The sequence below is a fragment of the Stegostoma tigrinum genome, chromosome 2, assembly GCF_030684315.1.
Source record: "Stegostoma tigrinum isolate sSteTig4 chromosome 2, sSteTig4.hap1, whole genome shotgun sequence".
Taxonomy (NCBI): domain Eukaryota; kingdom Metazoa; phylum Chordata; class Chondrichthyes; order Orectolobiformes; family Stegostomatidae; genus Stegostoma; species Stegostoma tigrinum.
Window position 1 is genome coordinate 120,660,760 of NC_081355.1, and position 23,092 is coordinate 120,683,851.

The 23,092-nt window shown below is 39.7% G+C and overlaps 1 protein-coding gene across 3 annotated transcripts in view; it reads right to left on the bottom strand.

The window, feature by feature from the left end:
* Nucleotides 1-9,722: 9,722 nt before the first annotated feature.
* The window catches only part of LOC125461846 (rho GTPase-activating protein 21-like), a 238,652-nt gene continuing 225,282 nt past the window's right edge, over nucleotides 9,723-23,092 (bottom strand). For all 3 annotated transcript variants that reach the window (XM_048551133.2, XM_048551142.2, XM_048551150.2), the window contains 2 exons: nucleotides 21,738-21,769; nucleotides 9,723-12,479 (listed from right to left, as the gene is read on the bottom strand). In XM_048551133.2, coding sequence (XP_048407090.2) covers nucleotides 10,686-12,479; nucleotides 21,738-21,769 — 1,826 coding nt within the window. In that variant the 3' untranslated portion in view covers nucleotides 9,723-10,685. The remainder of the gene's footprint in view (nucleotides 12,480-21,737; nucleotides 21,770-23,092) is intronic.

A 23,092-nucleotide genomic window follows, 5' to 3' on the forward strand; every position in this document is an offset into this window, starting at 1 on the left:
ACCCCACCACACCTGGCACTTTCCACTGCAACCGCAGGAAGTGCTACACTTGCCCCCACACCTCCTCCCTCACCCCCATCCCAGGCACCAAGACGACTTTTCACATCAAACAGATGTTCACCTGCACATCTGCCAATGCGGTATACTGCATTTGCTGTACCCATTGTGACTTCCTCTACATCGGGGAAACCAAGTGGAGGCTTGGGGATCGCTTAGCAGAACACCTCCGCTCAGTTCGCAATAAACAACCGCACCTCCCAGTCACGAACCATTTCAACTCCTCCTCCCATTCCTTAGACATGTCCATCCTGGGCCTCCTGCAGTGCCACAATGATGCCACCCGAAGGTTGCAGGAACAGCAACTCATATTCCGCTTGGGAACCCTGCAGCCCAATGGTATCAACGTGGATTTCATGAGCTTCAAAGTCTCCCCTCCCCCCACTGCATCCCAAAACCAGCCTAGCTCATCCCTGCCTCCCTAACCTGTTCTTCCTCTCATCTATCCCCTCCTCCCACCTCAAGCCACACCTCCATTTCCTACCTACTAACCTCATTCCCCTTGACTGGCTGTCCTCCCTGGACTGACCTATCCCCTCCCTACCTTCCCACCTATACATTCCACCTATCTTCTCCTCCATCCATCTTCAATCTGCCTCCCTCTCTCCCTACTTATTTCAGAACCCTCTCCCCATCCCCCTCTCTGATGAAGGGTCCAGGCCAAAACATCAACTTTTGTGCTCCTAAGATGCTGCTAGGCCTGCTGTGTTCATCCAGCTCCACACTTTGTTATCACAGATTCTCTAGCATCTGCAGTTCCCATTATCTCTGAATGCAAATTTACACCCCCATGCCTAGTCTGTTTTCTCTTCATATACAAGCACAGATGGAGGATTGGTTAGTTATCTCCAATAGCATGGACTGTTAACTTATTAAGTAGCATCAAACACTTTTGAAAAACCCAAGTAAATTACAACTACTGCTTCCTCTTTTTCTTAAAATTCATAATGGGATATGGGCATCACTGGTTAGGCCAGCATTTATTGCCCATCCCTGATTGCCCCTCTCAGCAATTTAAAGTCAAATGTAGGCCAAACCAGGTAAGGATGGCAGATTCCCTTCCCTGAAGGACATTAGTCAACCAGATGGACTTTTCATGGTCACCATTATACTCTTAATTCCATTTTTAAAAAAAAACTGAATTCAAAATCCACCAATCTACCATAGTGGGATTCAAAACCAGACTGCCCACAACGTGCCCCTGGTCTAGAACATAGAACAATACAGCGCAGAATAGGCCGTTTGGCCCTGTGAACTAATCTAAGCCCCTCCCCCTACACTATCCCATCATCATCCATATGCTTATCCAAGGACTGTTTAAATGCCTCTAATGTGGCTGAGTTAACTACATTGGCAGGCAGGGCCTTCCACGCCTTTACCACTCTGAGTAAAGAACCTGCCTCTGACATCTGTCTTAAATCTATCACCCCTCAATTTGTAGCAATGTCCCCTCATAAAAGCTGAAGTCATCATCCTCGAAAAAAGACTCTCACTGTCCACCCTGTCATCTTGTATGTCTTTATTAAATCCCCTCTTAGCCTTCTTCCCTCCATTGAGAACAGACCCAAGTCCATCAGCCTTTCTTCATAGGGCCTGCACTCCAGACCAGGCAACATCCTGGTAAATCTCCTCTGAACCTTTTCCAATGCTTCCACATCCTTCCTATAATGGGGTGACCAGAACTGCACGCAATATTCCAAATGAGGCCACAATAGTGTTGCAGCATGGCATCACCAATCTTCACCACCAGTCTTTGGATGACTGGTCTAGTAGCAATACAACTATATCATCTTGCTTGTTACCACTGCAAAGAATTCTAGTAAATTTATCACAAAAGTTTTCTGTTGATGAAGGCATGTTGACTCTGTGATAATATTATGTATTTCTAACTGGTCTGCTATTAAAAGTGATGATACTGGAACCAAGTTGCTGTCTAATAAGAGTGAAATGATGGTTTAACCTGAGGCTCCTCATGCCTCAGACAAGGGCATTCATATATATAGAACACGACAGCACAGTACAGGCCCTTCGGCCCTCGGTGTTGTGCCGACCATTGAAACCAATCTGAAGCCCATCTAACCTACACTATTCCATTATAGTCCATATGTTTAACTAATGACCTGCTACTGTTGCAGGCAGGGCATTCCACTACTACTACACATTCCAGCCCTTACTACTCTCTCAGTAAAGAGCCTCTCTCTGACCTGTGTCCTATATCTATCACCCCTCAATTTAAAGCCAGGTCCCCTCGTGCTAGCCATCAGTGTCAGAGGAAAAAGGCTCTCACTGTCCACCCTATCTAATCCTCCGATCATCTTGTATGTCAAAACTTGGCACTTTGGGTTAGAAACGTAATTCATCTTGAAGAAAGAAATGTTAATATTTAAATGATGTGCTTTTTGCTCTCTTCTCTGCACTGCAAAATAGTCCTACAGTTGCTGACAGTTCTCCAGTACCATATCCAGATAATCACACTTCTTGCAAGTCTGATAACAACTACCAGCAGACTATTCACTAAAAAAAAGGGCACGCCAGCTAACGCTGCTCCTGCTCCTGCCCCTTCTCTTACAGCCTACACAGATGAACATTCCAAAGAAAGCATTTGGCTAAAGATCAGACATGGGAATTCTGACCAGGCTTCTACGCCTTCGCTAAATTATCATTTAATCCACGTAAACACTTGGACTATATAACTTAGTTCTTCGTAAACTGATGATACAAATTAACAGTTTTTATGTCTGTACATACTCCTATATCAAACTGAGCAATGCACAAATAACCAAGCATCTTACCAGAACCTGATGTGGAACCTCGTCCTGTAACCACACCAGATGCATTCTGCTCCCGATGCACCGGTCCACTTCCAGAGCTCTCACTTTGGGAGTTCTTGTCCCAGAGATTCACATTCTTATAGTTGTAGCTGTTGGGATCACCCCAGGCTGAGGTGCCATCATCGATCTCCATCTTTCGAGAGATGGACTGTGGTGAAGGCTCTTCCCATCCAGGTCCTGATTGCCTGCTCCCTGCAGAGGCAGTACCCCAAGAGCCAGAGACATCCTGTTGTTTATTCCAATTAGTGGTGGCTGTTTTTGATGGCTCACCCCATCCCAACTTCATAATAAACGCAGCTGGTGCAGAAATTTAAATTATGCTGCTGTTATCACTCAGCATTGTAAACCAGTAGTCCTTTAAACTCCCAACCTTTTTTGAATTGACCTGTTTAGAGAAATTACAAATTTCTGGAGCAGGATGGGACTTGAACCCAGACCTCCAGAACAAGAGATAAGGACATAACCACTGCACAACAGCCATACATTTTCCCCATAACATTAATTCATCTGGCCTACAGGTACTTCTCTGTTTAAATAAAGATGTTAAAAGGTTTTCCAATCCTTTGGGACTTTTCCAGACTCTAAGGACCAGTGCATCCCACAGGTTCTGTAGCTACTTTCTTTAATATCTTAGGCTACATCCCATTAGGTCCATGGGATACCAGTCTTTCGCCCTTTAGCCATTTGTGAAGGGTGGTCTAGGCCCGAGACGTCAGCTTTCCTGCTGTGTTCGGCCTTCTCTGCACCTCTAACTCTTTTAAGCCCCATGGGTTTTCTTGGCACTTTTTTCTCTCCAGTGACAGTTATATTTATTTCCTATCTTCCTTATGCCTCTTGAACATTTAGTAATTTTGGATGCTAATATCTTCTGTTGTGAAGCCTGATGAAAAGTATTTATTCAACTTTCTTGCAATTTCCTTGTTACCCATTACTATTACTCCAGCTTTGGTCTCCAAGGAGCCCGTGTTCCCTTTAAAATCTAATTTCCCTTCCATGTAAATAAATACTTTTGTAATCCATCTTAATATTACTTGCAAGTTTAGCCTCAAAGCTTATCTTTTTCCCCTTATTGTTTTATTCATCATTATGTTCTGGCTATTCCCCATTTTTTGCCCCCCCCAATGGACACTATCCTTAGCTTCCCTGTTTAACCATGTTGATTTATTCCCTTCCTAGAGTCCTTCCTCCTTACTGGAATCTCTCTCTTTCGTTGATTTCTAAATTCTTACCAGAAATCATTGTTTGCTTCAGATCCCTGTTACTTCTGAACTGTTCACCTTTCAGGGCCTGCTGTTTCACTTTGTCTGCGAAACCCCACTTTTTAAACATTTTATTTGTGCTTTCAGACTACTGATCCTTACCCTCTTTCTACAGGCATGGGTCCATTCACAACATCACCGTACCAATGCTGAAAGATAGTAAATGAAATCAGGGCAGGGAATATGTAAGGAACGGGACTGTTACCTAGATGGTGTGGAAAAATACTACTGAAGTGATAGATTCTTCATTCTACTGTTAAAGATTCAGCTAAGAAACACAGAACAGCCATGAGCACCAAAGGCAAAAATCAAAGTATTTACAATATGAGACACCACATAATTCAACCTGGGCACAGAAATTAGGCAAAGGGGATGGAGCTACATAGCTGCAATTCAAAAATCAAGGATTTTAGCACGAGAGAAAAATAAAAACTTAAGGGAATTGAAATACATAGGACAAAGTTGTTTTGTGTTTTGCAAAATGAATGTAGCATTTTGAGCCTGAAGACTTTTTCCACAATACCATGGAATTAGGAATCTTTTCCCCCCATTTCAGAACATGAGAAAGTGTTAGTTGTAGTGGTTCAAGATTAAGCATCACAATTTTAAATACTGCCTCATTTTAAAACCCTTTAATAGCCTTGTCACTTTCTTAATCTATCATCTCTAATCTCCTCCAGCCCCACAGCCTTGAGATACCTATGCTCCTCCAGCCTCCCAAACACCGATGTCAGAAACTATGCCTTCAGCTGCCTACACCTTAAACCTTTTTCACATCACTATTCTTGCTGAATTAAGTCACTTTTTAAAACCAATTTTTTACTTGGCTTTTAGTAATCTTCCCATTATTTCACTTGGCTTACTGTTAAATTTTGACAATGCTTGTACAGTTAACATGTAATGTTTTACTGTGTTAAAAATACTGCATAAATGTTCTGCTTTTATTGGGCCTGCAGCATCATTTACATCAAATGAGGCACAGTTGCCTCTTAGGCCTCCTCAGGCAGTTCACTGTTAGAAGACAATTTAAATTTTCTCCCACATCAGGCATCCTAACTGCCTCTCACAGTGTTGTTAACTCAGCCATAAAAAAGGCCATTCAGTAAAAACTTGCATTGATACAGCACTTGAAAGTAGTGAAAAGTCCCAAAATATCATCCATTATAATGTGATATTAGGACAAGTGACTGAGGTGTGGTCAAAAAAGTAGGCCTTCAGGTGTTATTTAAAGGATATAGGCAGATAGGTATAGGGATGGAAGCGCTCATGTTCAAAAGTACAGTCAAATTTGCAAAGAACTTATTACCTTAATATTTATAAGGCTTAAAAGATCCCAAAGTGTTTATTGTTCAGGAAAACATTCCATTAGAATATTCCCCAGGCTAATGATACAGTGTAACAGGCAGGACCAGTTAAAATTTTTGGGGATAGAACAATGATGCTAGAAACTCCAGAGTTCTTTCCAAAACCTACATGGGAAATTTTAGTTGAATAAACTGAAATAATAGCTTCTTTGGATTCACTGACTACAAGAGGATAATGAAAATGTCTATAAAATCTAGGAATGGTTAGGAAAGAATATAATCTTCTATAATTATCTGGATACAAGACTCTAGAAGTTTGACTTACTCATTATTCATTTCTAGTACTCGCCTAATTTGAAATCCTCAATTCAATGTATACTGCTTGTTCCAATTAATATATAGAGAATAATGAATACTTTCAGTGCCCTAGAAAAATAACGTGTTTAATATTAAAGATGTGTCAAAGTACTTAATAGCTGTGAACTACTTTTTGAAGTATAAAGCCTACTGTGCAAAAAACACAAGGATAGCTCTCACAAATCACAATGATCAGATACTTGATTTAGTAAGGGACATTAAGGGACAGTATTTGCCAGGACACTTGTGAAAACTTCCCTTTCCTTCTATGCCTTGCCACAGGATCTTTTACATCCACTCGAAGAGATAGACGAGCTGTTGATTTAAAGTCTCATCTGAAAATCAGCACCCCTCATACTAAACTGGAGTGTTAGCCGGGTTTTGTTCTCAGCTATGGAGTGGGGCTCAGGAAGGCCAAGCCATGATGTTACAACCAAGTACCTTAACACATGAATGAAAGTATGCAATTCATAGAGATTTAATAAATAAAAATTATTATTTTGAGGCCTGGCATTACCTAACCAAACCTAATTGGGAGAATAAATACATGTAACAAACATGTTTAGGTGCAAATCAGCGAGCAAATTCATGGAATTAAACATGTACTAAAGAACTGAAAATCTTAGTAACAAATGACTAGCACATTCTTAGGAACTTGTTAAATTTAGACAAGATTCTCATTACAGTAGGATAGAGTTGATCAGGATCACTGCAAGAGTAATAGGCATTGTCAGTGTATGTCATCTTGACGCCAATCCACATTAACTTTCCAAAAGAATACTGTGCATTGAATAAAAATTCTGCATTTTATATGTTCTTCATTTTTCCTAATGTGGATGGTAGGTAAAATTTGCATTATAATGTGCAATATGGCTGACATGTACCTTATGGGGTTCCTGAAACTTATTGATCTTATGCATAATTACATTGTCAGTAATCATTAGGATGCAGTGGGCTCAGTTACATTACCTTCTGTGATATTACTTACTGGTTGCAATTTTGGTGTAGTCATGTAGATATACAAATTTGTGAACCTGCTGCTTGAAGAGAATGAGCAATTTCGAGAATGGCTGCAGTGTAAAAACAGGCATCCACATATTGTGACGTACATAGATTGTCATCAGTAGTTTTCAGTCCCACTGCTGAGGTAATTTACTTTCTAATGTAGTTTTACATGCCTATAGAAGATGCTGTTTAAGAATTTATGGCAATGCAGTTATGAGAATAATCAGATTATTTTTCCTGTTATGGCACACAAGATTCTTGCATTGCAAGAATGATTTCTACATTTTTAAAAGGTACTTAAAATTCTTAATCAAGGCCAGGGACAATACCACTGACAACTTGTTGGTCATCTAAGGTAGGATGTGGGTTGCCAGGGGAATGGCAAAAAAATTAATAAACTATTCATGAAACTACATTAGAAAGTAAATTACCTCAGCAGTGGGAACGAAAACTACATTACTGCATGCCATAAATTCTTAAACAGCATCTTCTATAGGCATGTAAATAGTGAAAGGAAGAGGAAAGAGGGACCAAAAAAGATTTATACATAGAGACAAAGGGCACAGCTTACTAAACAAAGACAGATTAAAAAGTTGTAGTGTGAAGATAGGGGCATGACACATTGCATAATGTAAAAAAGTTCATAAAGCACTAGACCAGATGGGATACAGTGGGAGATAGTGAAGGAAGGATGGAAATTGTAAAGACAGTGGCGATAATCTTCCAATTCTCCTTAGCAGTGCTACCAGTGGGTTGGAGAATTAAAGCTTATAGCAGCTTACAGGACCGTGTAGATCATTCATTTGCCTAATCCATCTGGTTTTGCCAACTTTTCTTCCAGTTAATGGTCCAATTCTCCTTCAAAAGCCATGGTTAAATACGGCAGTACCATACTATTAGGCAGCACATTCCAGATCGTAAACATTCACCTTAAAAAGTCTTCCACTCATGATGCCAATCCTTCCTGAAAGTTACCTTAAATCAGTGTCCTCTGGTTGTCAGTTCTACTACCAATGGCAATGGTTTCTCTTTCTCATGATTTTGAATACCTCTACCAAACTAATTTCTCTTCAGGGGGAAACAGCCTCAACTTCTATCTATCACTAAATAATAATTCCTCATCCCTGGACCAATTAGAGATTAATTTCTGCATCCTTTCATGCTTTCACATCTTTTCTAAAGCATGGTGCCCTGAACTGTACAAAATTCTTCAGATTACAACTTGCTCACTTTATTGCACTTAATGCCCCTATTTCTCAAACCCAAGATACCGTGTACTTTGTTAACCACTTTCTCAACCTCTGGTCACATTCAATGAATTATGTACATATACTACCCTCGGTTCCTGCATCTGCTTTAGAATTGTACCCTATATTTTATGTTCCTTTTCCTACAAAAATAAATCACTTCACATTTTGCCACGATTACCCATATCAGCAACTGGTTTGTCCAAATTTAACACACTCATACAGTCAGTCAGAGGTCTACAGCACAGAAAACACCCCTTCTGCATATTGAGTCTGTATGTGTCAAGAACAAATACCTAACTATGCTAATCCCATTTTCCAGCACTTAGTCCATTGCCTTGGTGCACTAGTTCACAATACTTCCAGTTTTGTGTCACCTGTAAACTTAGAAGTTAAGCTTTGTACATAAAATCCAGGCAATTTCTAATATAGCAAGAGGAACAGAATCCTATTGCCTGACGTTACACCCTCGAACCAAAAAAAAGTAGAAAGACAAACTATCAAACCACAGACTAGTTCAATGTTAGAGAGCGCTTTTAGAAACAATTTGGGACAAAATCAAGGAAAACTGGCATAGATTTTATAGAGATTAAATTGTATTTAACTAATCAGTTCTGTCATGGCAGTAAAGCAGCTGATGTGATACATGCCCTTCAAAAGGCATTTGATGAATTACAATAATAACAGATAGCAGAACACAATCTATGGAATAACAAGGCGTTAAAAATGGAGAAGTGCTAAATGGTCTTTTTTGGACTTGCAAGGAAGTATACAATATTGCTTTTCTTGATCTATGTTAATGATCTCAGCTTTGGGTCTGCACAACTTCAAAATTTATAGATGACAAAAACTGAAAATAATATAACTGAGGATAGTGAAAAATTTCAAGATATAAAGATATTTGGAATGAACAAATGCAGCAGAAGAAATTTATTGCAGATGATTGTGAAGTGATATGTCTTCATCAGAAAAACAAGCAAAGTAAACAAAGAAACCAATTCTGAGTGGGATGTAGGAACAGAGACTGAGCAGCTTATGGGGCATTCTGTTTTTAAATAAATGAGTATGAAAGAAAATTAGTTACATTTAATCAACATTAAACAGTGTTTTGGGCCTCACCTAAAGACTGTCTCTTTGCATTGGGCAAGAACGGCATTGGGAGGGTGCAGAAATTAGAATGGTACAAGGAATGAGAGACTTCAGACACTAGCTTTGATTGATGAAATATGGCTTTGAAGAAGGTGGAGCAGAGATTTGGTAGAGTTGTTCAAAACCACAATAAAGCTAGAAAGAGTAACGGTGGAGAAACATGACAGAAGCAAAATTTGAGCCTCAGCACCATCCATCGCTTCAGGCTACAAGTGCATGTACTCAAGACAACTTCATTAGGACAGGATAGCAGGCAGGCTGCTGGAATTGGTTTGGTGGCTGAAGTGTACAGCAAAAGTTACATTACATGCTGTGGGCAAAATCAACATATGCTGTGTGGTCTCTTAGAAGAGACAAAACCAAGAACTCCTGACCCAATGCTACTTGCTGTGCCTAAAGATACTTGATCTAACCTATGTCAGAAGAAGAGTAATGAGTAGTAAGTTCCATCAAGACAAACAGAATGATAAATTAAGCAAGAAAGTGTGTTTCTGCACCCAATAAAACCAAATCCACAGAAACAAAAAATTTATTTCCAGTGTTTCCAGGGACATTTACAAACCATTTGTCTATAATCTGTACACAGGCTAAATACATTGCTGAATCTGAGAAAACAGTTCTCATGCACAGTTAAGACTCTCTTTGGAGATGAAGAAAAATGAGCAAGGGAGCAGTTTCTCCAGAGACCACTATCTACATGCCTATGTTACAAAGCTTTTATCAAATCTCAAATTTGAAAAAGCTACACATGAAATTATATACAGATTTAAGTATCTTTACAGAAACTTTAAAAATTCAAGTCCAATACAAAGACTGTATTAAAAGTCTGATTTTAAAAAAAAGTTAAGATTCAACTGGAATGCCTATCATGTGGAAGCTCTATTTGTTCTGTTAATAAAATCTGGAAAATTCTTAATTTTTTTTGTTTTGTTTATAGATAAAACTTCATTTGTTCACAGTAGATTTCTAGTATTTTTGAACTAAAAAGACAATATGGCACCCTATCTAAACCAAATATCTTTTGTGAGATGAGGCACTTTCTTTAGCAACTGAAGTTCAAACAATTAAGTTCCAATAAATGTTTGATTTGCTTTCCTTTATAAGCCAATGTACAACGTATGCAGCAGTATCCAATTGTAGAGCAAGAAAGATGTATGCAGGAATTACTGATCATGCTGTGAGTAGTTTATGGAATTTTGTATTGGAAGGTTTCAACACTTGATGCCCTTTCGTACTGAATTCAGAAATTCATTTTATACAAAGGTTTATCATTTTTCTAGCCATCAGTGTCTGCTGTAAAGAGCTTCCACACCATCCAGCACAGAAACCAGCCTGTATTATAGGCAGAGCATCCACCATTTCAGAATTCAAGTAGAGAAATATGTACAAGAGTCATTTAAAAAAAAAAATCAGTATACTGTTTGATGAGCAATTTGCTGTACAATTTTTCGCAGCACTAGACAAATATTTGCAGACCTACAAGTACTGATAGAAGCGAGACTTGACTACTTGATTACTGGATATTTTATGGGGATGAGCATCAACAGTTGTACTAAAATTACTTTTTCCCTTGCTTTGGAGGCTTTCGCCGTTCACTTGGCCTGTTGAAGGTAGTGGGCTCGATGATGCTGAAGGAGAAGGCTGGCTGAGTTGGGGCAAACTACCACAGCTGTCTGCATCATCTTTGGATGATGCATGCAACTTTGAGTTTGTTCCTTTGTCTAAATTAATGTCCACAGTTCTTGGCTCTGAAGCCTTTTCTGTGTGCAAATCTGATGCGCTAGTGCGTAAGCGCTCACGTGCGAGCCACTCTGTAATTGAGAGATCCTGGGATTGGCATTTTGGTTTCAGACGGTCGACTGCTGATAAGTGTAATTCATTTCCCCCACTCCCTGTACTACTTTGAGAATACTGTTCTTGTGCTTTCCACGCATTTAAAACACTGAGTTCTGAAAAATCCCTATTTCCTCCCATGGTATGTCTTCGCCTAATATTCTTTCTTTTACTGGTCTCTGAAGAGCTTGACTTTTGTAGGCCAACTCCAAACATGTCATCTGCAGAAGTCTTTAGTCGTAGTTTTAAACGTTCTGTGATTTTCAGCTTCCAAGCAGGCTCAACCTTATCATGTTCATTTTTGATGAATGAAGCCAGACTGCTTGTGGATTTCCCTTTCTTCATCATATCAAACATTTTGTGCGCTCTAGTTGACTCTTTCAGTTCCTTTGTATCAGTTGTTACCTCACTATCACCCTTCAATCGAAAGGACTTTTTCTTTGATAGTGTATCACATTCAATAAGCTTATGTGAACTGAATGTTTTCCTAGTATCTAGCCCTGTTGAACTTCCTTCCGTTCCAGTCTTATCGCTTTCTTCAGAGTTTCTTCTGATGCTCATTGCTGTATCACGTTTCATTACATGTAGAACCTTTTCAGGTTCACAACTTGCAGCAAAAACAGAAAAGTCACTATCACTATCTGTTTCTACGTGGTGTCCTTCACTAACACGTTCACTTCTTTCATCATCAGCTTCATCACCTTTGCTTTCTATCACTGACTGAACTTCTGCATTCAGGATGTGGGAGTCCATAACTGTAAGGTACATTACAGAAGAAGTTGTGGAATAGTCTGATGTGATGGAACTTACATCTGCAGTAGCTGCATCAATGTTTTTGACTTCAGACTTCTTTGACTTACTTAAATAAGCTTGCTGCCGAGAGACCAGAGGCGAATTGTTGATTGTGGAAGTTGAGAAAATCATATCAATGTGGGAGTCCATATTACCGGCAGAAATCTCAGTAGTAGAAATAGGCATTGTGCTTGCAATCAATTGTGAACTGAGACAGCTAACATTAGGCAAATTTGTGCATTTTTGGCAGTTTACTGGAAGGTCTTGCTTTATGGGGCTTGTTTGATCTACAGAGATTTCTTTTCTCACTCCATATTTCTCTATCAAGGCCATAGAAAAAGATAGATTATTTTCATCTCTACTGTCTTTCTCTTGCTGCTCAATGTACCAGTCATCTTGTTTTCTCTTCAGTTCAGCAAAGTCAATTTCATTTTCAGGTTCTCCTTTACCCCCTAGTTTCTTACTTACACCAGGTTTTGAATGGTTTGGTACTTCTTTCCTGGAAAATACATTTTCCAATTCATCATCTGAACTGCTCTGTTGTGGCTTTAAATCCTTTTTCTTTCTTTTACGGCTGGCTGCAGCAAATATGGATGACACAAGCAGATCCCTGCTGTACTGATCCTTCCCGGATCCCCAAGAGCCCTATTAAATAGGAGGGGTGGGGGGGGTGGAGGAGAGACAAAAATTCAAATTCTGTTTATTAAAACAACTTTATCCCCCCATTATGCACACTAAACAATGACACTCGACAAACATTTGAAATTGTTCACTTACAAAATCTATGCTCCATGTCATAATTCATCCTGGCAAAAAACATGGAGAAAGACTGCACAAAAGTACAGCACAGAGGGACTTAGGAGTCAGTGTATGAATTATGGAAATGCTAGTATAAGTTCAGCCATTTAATAGCAAAAGCCAATGGAATGCTTGCCTTCATTTCAAAGGGTATGGAATGTAAAGATAAGGACGTCTCACTAAAACTAAGACAGACTGCAGCTCCCACACTTAGAATACTATGAATAGCTGCAGTCCCCTTATTTAAGCAAATATTTATTAGAGTCATATAAAACAGGATTGAGTGGGCTACTTAGCCCTTTGAAGCTACTCTGCTATTCACTATAATCATCACCGATAATCCTGGTTCCTGCTTTTGCCCCAAACTCTTTGAGGCAGTCTAGAGAAGACTCATTTGGTTGATCTTGGGTATAGAGGGATTTTCCTGTGAAGAGAGGTTGAGCTTGTACACATTGCAGTTTAGAAGAATGAGCAGAAAACTTATTGAAACATTTAGGTTTGACCAGGTAGCGTAGTGACTCAACTGTTAACACTGATGCCTCATGGCGCTAAGGACCTGGGTTCAATTACAACCTCAAGCGACTGTTTGTGTGGAGTTTGCACATTCTTCCAGTTTCTGTGTGGGTTTCCTCTGGGTGCTCCAGTTTCCCGCCACACTCCAAAGATGCGCATGTTAGGTGGGTTTGCTAAGCTGCCCTGTGTGCGCAAGGCTGCGTAGGTTAGGCAGATTAGTCACTGGAAATGCAGGGTTACAGGGATAGGGCAGGGGAGTGACCACAGGTGACATGTTCTTCTGAGAGTCAGTGTGGACTAGTTGGGTCAAATGGCCTGTTTCCACCCTGCAGGGATTCTGGATACAGAATGTACAGATGGAGAGAGGTTGTTTTCTTTTGCAGACTGTTTAGGTCATCCTCAATACGTGATTTCCCAACTTTTTTAAAAAAATCAGTCACAAACTTGGCTATTGTACCTTCACTTTGTTCATTCAAGTCATTAGTATACATTGTGAATAATTGTGGCTTTAGCACTAATCCCTATGGCACTCCTTTAGTTCCATGTCAAACACAGTTCCATACTTAAAATGCCTTCCTTATTCCCAACTATGTCTTCTATTAGTTAGGCGATTATTTATCCATGCTAATATACGGTCTCCAACACTACAGGGTCGTAAAAGCAGAAACTGCTGGGGAAACTAAACAGGTCTGGCAGCATCTGTGTAGGGGATCCTTTTCTAGAGCTTCAGTTGTATTCCTGTTCAATTTCTCCAGCAATTTCTGCTTTTGTTTTAAATCTCCAGGATCCACAGTTCTTTCTATTACCATGGGCTCTTATTAAGTAGCTCAATGTGTGGTACCTACTCAATTGTTTTCTGAAAATCCAAATTTTTTTTATATCAAATGTTTCTCCTATAGCTATCCTGCTTGTTACCTGTCAAATTTGTCGAGCATGATATTCCCTTCATGAAGTCATGCTGACTCTGATCATATTATGTATGCTCTGCTATTATATCCTTAATAATTCTAATATTTTCCCAGTAACAAATGTTAAGCTAACTGGTTTGTTTTGGCTCCCCTTACATGGGAAGTTTTCCAATCTTCTGGGACTTTTCCACAATCTAACAATTCTTTCAAGATTACAGCAGCTCATTTACTACCTCTATAGCTATTACGTTTCATATCCTAGGACGCATCCTATCAAGTCTATGGGACTTGACTGTTTTTAGCCCCATTAACAATCAATTCAAATATTAGAACTTCAAGCCAATGTATATACAACTCAAAAAGGTATCTCTCCTGTTATTCTTTATATTCCCCAAAAAGACAAAAGCAGAGATCCCCCTGGAAGTTATTCTTTTGTCCCTTCAAAGTAGTACCTTGAAATACAAATAATGTATTACAGCATGAAATGAATTTCAAAACAATTTTATTTTACAATTACATGTTTAAAGATAACCTAATTACAAAAGAAGGCTTACTCAGCAGTCTCTTGTTCAAATTCTGTAGATATCATTAATTTAGTACACATTGCATATAAATAAATACTTTAGCTGCTGTGCTCCTGCATGGTCAAACGCAGGAACATATGATATCAGATGAAGAGAGTATAATCCTTTAAATATTATGTCCCCAACAGAAACCCCAGGTCACTAACAGGAAAATCCACCCAGAATGTGCTAGATACTGTTCCCATTTTATAGAGGTGAAAGTGTGCACAAATCACTTGCAAATTAATTTTCAAAAACCTGAAGTGTCACCTCACTTGCAACAGGCAAGACACAGTATAATCAAACGCAACTGACCACTAACTGGATCAAGGGCAATGAACCCTTAGGTCTACTGAATGAAACAAATTTAAACCAAAAGTGTGTTCAAGTGAGATCTTGTCAAGCAGTACAGTACCCCTACTGTGCCAGAAGACCCTGATTTAAGTCCCATCTGCTCCATCTCTGAACAACGTGATTTGAAAAAATAAAGCTTTTGAGAAATTTCTGCAACTAGTTAGTAGATATGGATTTAGTTGACTGATGGTCTTGATATTTTTAAATCAACCTATTCAGACATGTTACGACACAAGTAGGGACACTACTACTGCACTCCCAATAAACCTGTTCAGACATGTTGCAGTACTGGGACAGGCAGGACTTGAACCCAGGTCATCTGGCCTAAAAAGGTAGAAACACTACTTTTGTGCCACAAGAGCCCTTGACTGTTGGTGCAAGAGTTACATACTTAACGGAGGTCAATTTAGAATAATTCATGATGAACATAAAACTAATTGTCAGTCAAAAGGAGAAACAGACCCAATGTGGGGCTTCAATTGACTGCAGCTGCACACCATTAATGGTAGAGTAACATGCCCCAGATGAGTGTGGTAGTGTACCAACGTCTGACTCAGGAAGCCCAGCTTCAGATCCCACCTGCTCCAGAGACAATAACCTCTCTAAACCAGTTAATTAGAAATAGGTACTAAAATAATGGAAATTATACAAATCATACCACGGATGTCTGTGTACCCTAAATTTGCAATGAAATGTGATCAAATCCACAAACGGGTGTAACCAGTCCGAATGTGCTATTTTGACCTGAGGCATGTCTAGTTTTGAGATCAGGTTTTGGGTGATTTAATTTTTGAACAAATAAATGATCATTAAAAATTAAGTGACAACTGGACATATGTACTCAGGTTCTGGCGATATCTTTGCAAAAAACAAAAAGAAATTTCAGATAGGTATTAGATAAATTGATCAGGCGGGGTACAACAGATTGACATTGTTTCCTGAGCTTGATACATGGACAAGTAGTCCAATCACAAAGTAATGAAAAAAGTAAAAATTGGCTGCAGTATGTTCTCACTAGAAATTCAAATTTCGAGAGAACAGTTTAACCGAAACAGTTTCACATGGAAATCTGTGAAATTGAGACCAAATGGCTAATGGAGTGAAGGTCTTTCAGCTCAAGCTGAATGATGCTTCGTTTCATGTTGTCTTGATCAGATCCTATTTGGAGTATTGCATTAAGTTTTGGTCATCTGAGAAAGATGTACTTGAGGGAAGAGACCACATGCTCCCAAGATACTAAGATATTGCATGAAAAACTCAGAAACAACAAAAAATATCACAGAGCGCTTCACAGGCACATTATCAGACAAAACTCTAATAGCAGGTCACAGAGATAGATGAATGATGGGGCAGGATCAAAGTCACGGAGGACTATGAACACAGTGCTTAGAATTTTAACAGTGAGGCAATATTTGATGGGAGACACCAAAGAATGATGGATGAAGCAGTTAGTTACAACATGGGCAGCAACCTGTGGATGGCCAAGTGTTAATAGTGAGATAAGAGGCCAGTCAGGAAAACATTGAAATCGCTGAGACTGGAAGCAGTAAAGATGTGAATGAGGGTTTCGGTGGTAGATAAACTGAAGCGGGGCAGTAACAAGCAATATTACAGGAGATGAAAGTTGACGGTCTTGCTGATGGGCAGGATTCGGGTCAAATGTTTTGCCTCGAAGTGGACATGGACACAAATGGAGATTGTGGGGAGGACTACAGGGACATTACAACTAGAAATAAATACTGGCCCAGCTGATGATGCCCTTCCGGGCCCCAATGGGCTACTTCCTAGAGTTCTGACGGAGGTGGCTGAGGAAATAGTGGAGACTTTGGTTGTGACCTTTCAAAAGTCACTGGAGTCTGGGAAAGTCCCAAATGATTGGAAAATTGCTGTTGTAACCTCCTTGTTTAAGAAAGAATCAAGGCAAAAGATGGAAAATTATAGGCCAATTAGCCTAACCTCTGTTGTTGGTAAAATTCTAGAATCCATCGTCAAGGATGAGATCTCTAAATTCTTGGAAGTGCAGGGTCGGGTTAGAACAAGTCAGCATGGATTTAGTAAGGGGAGGTTGTGCCTGACAAACCTGTTAGAATTCTTTGAACAGGGAACAAGTAGGTTAGACCAGGGAAACCCAGTGGATGTTATCTATCTAGACTTCCAAAAGGCCTTTGATACAGTGCCTCACGGGACGCTGCTGAGCAAGGTGAGGGCCCATGGTGTTCAAGGTGAGCTACTGGCTTGGGTTGAGGATTGGCTCTCTGACAGAAGGCAAAGAGTTGGGATAAAAGGTTCTTTCTCGGAATGGCAACTGGTGATGAGAGGTGTCCCGCAGGGTTCCGTGTTGGGGCCGCAGCTGTTCACTTTATATATTAATGATCTGGATGAAGGGACTGGGGACATTTTGGCAAAGTTTGCTGAAGATATGAAGATAGGTGGACAGGCAGGTAGTACTGGGAGTGGGGAGGCTGCAGAAAGATTTAGACAGTTTAGGAGAGGGAGTCCAGGAAATGGCTGATGAAATTCAACTTGAGCAAATGTGAGGTTTTGCACTTTGGGAAAAAGAATACAGGCATGGACTGTTTTCTAAACTGTGAGAAAATTCGTAAAGCAGAAGTACAAAGGGGTCTGGGAGTGTTGGTCCAGGATTCTCGAAAGGTTAACTTGCAGGTAGAGTCCATGATTAAGAAAGCAAATGTAATGTTGCCATTTATCTCAAGAGGGTTGAATATAAAAGCAGTGATGTGCTTCTGAGACTTTATAAAGGTCTAGTTAGGTCTCATTTAGAATACTGTCCAATTTTGGGCCTCACACCTCAGGAACGACATACCGGTGCTGGAGCGTGTCCAGCGGAGATTCACACAGATGATCCCTGGAATGGTAGGTTTAACATATGATGAACGGCTGAGGATCCTGGGATTGTAGTCATTAGAGTTTAGAAGGTTGAGGGGAGATCTCATGGAAAAACTTAAAAGATAATGTATGGCTTAGAAAGGGTGGACGCTGGGAAGTTGTTTCCGTTAGACGGGGGGAAGACTAGGACACATGGGCACAGCCTTAGAATTAGAGGGGGTAAATTTAGAATGGAAATGAGGAGACATTTCTTCAGCCAGAGAGTGGTGGGCCTGTGGAATTCATTGCCACGAAACACAGGAGAGGCCGGGACATTAAAATGTCTTCAAGGCGGAGATTGATAAATTCTTGATCTCACAAGGAATCAAGGGCTACGGAGAGAGTGCAGGGGAGTGTAGCTGAAATGCCCATCAGCCATGATTAAATGGCAGAGTGGACTCAATGGGCTGAATGGCCTTACTTCCACTCCTATGTCTTATGGTCTTATCATCTTATATTTCATGAATGCATTAAGAAGCAATACCAAATATAGCTGAAACATAACCTTGCTAGTTTATTATTCAAACACTCTCATAATAATCAATGGCTTTCTTATTTTTTAAGCTTATCAGTTGCTGTAACTGAATACTAACATTTTGTGGTTCCTTCAATAAGAAAACAAGGTTTTGCTGTACCTCAGAGCGCTCACAATTTAGGTAACTTGCTTTTTTTAAAAATTGTCAAAATGGACAGACTTTCCCACATTACCCTGATTTGTCCATTCGCTCATTTATATCCTTTTGTAGCTTCATTTCCTCTTTACAGCTTAGTTTCCTACCAAAGAGTCATATCAGATGCAACATTAACCCTGCATCTCTCTCCATAGATGCCACAGGACACGGTGACTTTCTCAAACATTTTCTGTTTTCATTTCAGATTTCCAGGAACCACGGTATTTAATTTAGCAACTATAACTGTGGTCCCTTCATCCAAGTAATAGATATAAATTTTTAATGGAGGAGAGCAAAGGGAGGCAATTGTAGCGAACTGACTAAAATGACTGAGCAGACATGAAAGAAACTAAATATGACACCAACTTCCAAACCTCTATGGGTTAGAAGGCAGCTGGTACATTGGAACAGGGCCACCTACAATTTCCACGCCACATCCCATACCATCGTGACTTGGAACCAAATCACCTCAATGACACAGGTCCAAATCCTTGCATTCCCTAATAGCATTTTGGGTAAACACACACATGGCTTGCTGTTCAAGAAGAGATTTACTCCCACCCCCACAAGAGCAGTTAAGGATGGGTAATAAATACTGTTCTTGATCTGTGAGGATCCAAATCCTAAAGCAAATAACAGAACTGCTTGGTACGAAGACAGATGTTTAAGGAAGGCAGTCATTAAATGGGGAGAGGGAGCCGTTAACATCAATAGCAAGCATGAGACCAGGAAAGGGAAAAGAAAAGAAGAGACTTACATTCTCAAATGCTTTTCACAATGCCAGGGCTCTCATGTGCTTTACTGTCAAGTACGCACTTTTGAAGAGCAGTCGCTGTTATAGCATGAGAAACATGGCAACAAATTTCCACAGTTCAAGCTCCAAAAAAACAGTAATGTGATAGTGACTAAATAATTTTTTTTAAAAACTGATCATTATTGAGCAATAACGATTAGCCAGGATACCTGGAAGAACCTGCCTACTCAACTTGTAAATAGTGGGGTGGGGTGGCTGACAGTGTGCCGAGTGGACTAAGACACATGAATTCAGGTCTTATCTGCTTTAGAGGTGTGTAATAACATCTCTGAACAGGTTGGTTAAAACCATGCCATGGCACATTTTGTTTCTGCCCGAAAGCAAAGGATGCCTTTGCTTTCAGTCTCATCTAAAGATCTGCACCTTTCACAGTCCTTAATTGGATGACACATTGTTCTCAAGTCTCTGACTTGAATGTTCTGACTCAAGGTGGGAGGGTTTCCAACTGAGGTGACAAGCTGTCTCAAAGTTGGCTGATCAGCACCTGGCTGGTATTGGAATTGGGGAAAAAAAACAGTTGTTGCATTTCATGGAACAGGATGAAATCAGAGTGGGCAAGAGAGATATATGCCAAGGCTTAAAAGACTAAAATATTGAGGACAGGTTGCATAAATCTTGGCTTGTTTTCCTTTCAGTGGAGGCATGAGTTTACAACATGTGTTCAAAACAATAAATCGATCCACAACAGTTATGTCTTCTGGTGGAGAAATCCAGAGAAATTGTTAGGTTATTTAGATGCATTTTTTCATACAAAAGATTATGGAAAACTACAGCTCCTGCCCCTGCCCCAAATTATTGTGGACTTTTAATAATAAATTTTTAAGACTCTGGTTGACAGATTAAGGAATATATATCAAAAGGTACATACTAACGGAGTTGAAATCTAAATCAGTTCTGTTCTATTGAATGGCAAATCAGGTCTGAGCAGCTAAATGGCCAACTTGGGAACATTCAGTTGTCAACTCAGACCGTTTTTAGGCAGTAGAAAAAAATCAGAAGGAATCTTATATGAGCAATTATGTATCACTTCCTAGTGTTTGGTTACTGGGACAACAGATCAAACTCAAATTATGGCATTGGGCCTAGTTGGCAAGAGGTGGACATAAAATCTAATAATACTGAACCTAGCCCTAATATCAATGGTTGTCAAGAACAATCTGGTTGGCATGGACAATTTGGACGGAAGGATCTATTACATGCTGTACAGCTCTAATACTCTATGTGCAGGTTAGGTGGATAGGCCATGCTAAATTTCCCAGTGTCCAGGGGTGTACAGGCTAGGTGGATTAGCTATGGGGAATACATGTTTACAAGGATAGAATAGGGAGTTGGGTTTGAGTGGGATGTTCAAGGCTCAGTGTGGACCCGATGGACCAAAAGGCCTGCTTCCACACTGTAGGGACTCTGATTCTATTCTATGAAGGTTATTTAAAAACACCCAAGGCAAAGAGGGACCCAGGGGTGCAAGTAGATAATTCTTTGAAGTTTTAGTCACATGTAGGCAGGGTGGTTAAAAAAGCACTTTGCACCCTTTCAATTGCTCAGTCCTTTGAGCATAGAAGTTGAGAAGTCATGTTGAGATTGTATAGGATATTAGTGAGGTCCCTTCAGGAATACAGTGTCCAGTTCTGGCTGCCCAGTTATAGGAAGGATACTGACAAGATGTTTCCAGATATGGAAGGTTTGATTTATAAAGAAAAGCTAGATAGGCTGGGACTATTTTTACTGGAGTATTGAAGGTTGAGACCTGACCTGATAGAAGTTTATAAAATAATGAGAGGTATAAATAATTGTTATTGCCCTCGGATGGGGGATTTCAAGACTAGGGTGCACATTTTTAAGATACATTTGGATAGATACATGAATAGGAAAGGTTTGGAGAGATATGAGCCAGGAACAGGCAGGTGGGACTAGTTGAGTTTGGGATTATGGTCCGCATGGACCGAAGGGCCTGTTTCTCTGTTGTATGACTCTGACTCTAAACATAATACTCAATGTTGATGCCAAGCAATGAGAGGCTGTGTAACAATTTGAATAATGATTTAGGATGGCTGGCAACTGGCAACTTTGGCTAAATGGCTAGCATTTGGTTCCGAATAACTTCAACAATTCCTGTTTTGGCAAAGGAAATCTTGGGACCTGTCTCCCTGGAGTGTGGAAGACCATGATAAACTACCACATATGAGAATAAACCATGTAAACAGTTTAGGATTAAGCATCAGCAGGCAGTGGACTAAGTGCCTGCCTTTGGGGACAGAGCACCCACAAATGAACTCCCAAGGAATACTCAAGTTGTGAAATAAAAATTGTAGCCAAACATTCCTATTGTGCACTACTTTAATAAATTGCTAATTAACAACCTAGTTTCTAATACTTGTTTAAATTAAGCTTCTCACCTTAGATTTTGCTGAGTCACTAGTGGCTGAATCTAAAAAAAGACAAGAAAAATAGTATTACTTTGTGTTGCACATAATTTAATACATAAATATTCACTGCAATCATGAAGCAAATTATAATTCATAGAAAATTGTATGACTGCAATAGAAAAAAAGGGCACAGAGTGGAGAATTATAGCTCACTGAGATGAAAAGCAGCACAGACAGCCACCACCATGAAAGTATGCTGTGAAATTGTGGGTAAAACCAGCTCAATGAGAGGGATGGCAAAGGGAGCCTGTTCTCTTTGAAAGAAGATAAATACTAATTAAACATCAGTACATATTGAACAATTTATTTTGCATCCATTTGCAGAACTCATTCTTTCATTTTATTAAAAACTAATTATGGTCGCTATATGCATTAACGTCAATGCTCACACCAACCCCCCCACCCCATACATATTTTATGAGTTACACTACACAAATACATGTTAACAGTTAAAGGGGTTTAAGCAACTGTAAAGTGCCATATTAGAAGATACTTTGAGTATTACACACCAAAGGAAAGTAAGGCAAAAAAAATGCAGTTAAAAAGAAATGCACAGAACTCAAATACAAAAATAATCATCTGCCCTTTTTAGTTATAATGGAGCTATTCCATACAAGTTCAATTGAGTTAGTTATGATTCATATAGGAGCATCTGACTTCAATTTAACAAGAGGGGCACAATGAAATGTAGAATGAAAGCTGCAAAAAGAGATTCACTATGGGGCAACAGCTGAGGTTTTAAAATTACAAGAGGAGGCAGAAAGGGGCTTGCAAAATTCCAATTTTTTTGACAATTTATTTCAATATTTAAAACTACAAGATTAAAACTATTCCTACAATTCACTTTGCAAGTCTGTGAGACAGACTAAGAGCTAAGCCCCCAGCCACACCCCTTTTGAAACATGGTTTATGCTACATGACTATAAAAACTAGTAGACCATACCATGCTATTTCTCCTCAGGGTCTGCTTCAGAAATGATAAGAAACAGCAGAAAGACTTTAAGAAAGTAGTACTGGTCTTTTTAAAATAATCGTAACAGCAAATTTACATCACAGACGATAATTTTCCATTTACAAGAAACGGGGGTTTCTGCAGACTAGGCAGCTACAATGAGGGCAACAGTCCTCCTCCTTCCTACAGTTCCAGCTGTCCATCAGTGACATCACAGAATCCATCAGTGACATCACAGTGTGATAGACTCCTCCAACTTCGCCTGTTTCAAGATCAGTATTATGTAAATGCTGAAAAAAACCCTTTAATACTCAGACAGGAGCTATGTGACAAAGTTGACAAGTTTGGGAAAAGAACATGCTTGATTAGTTAG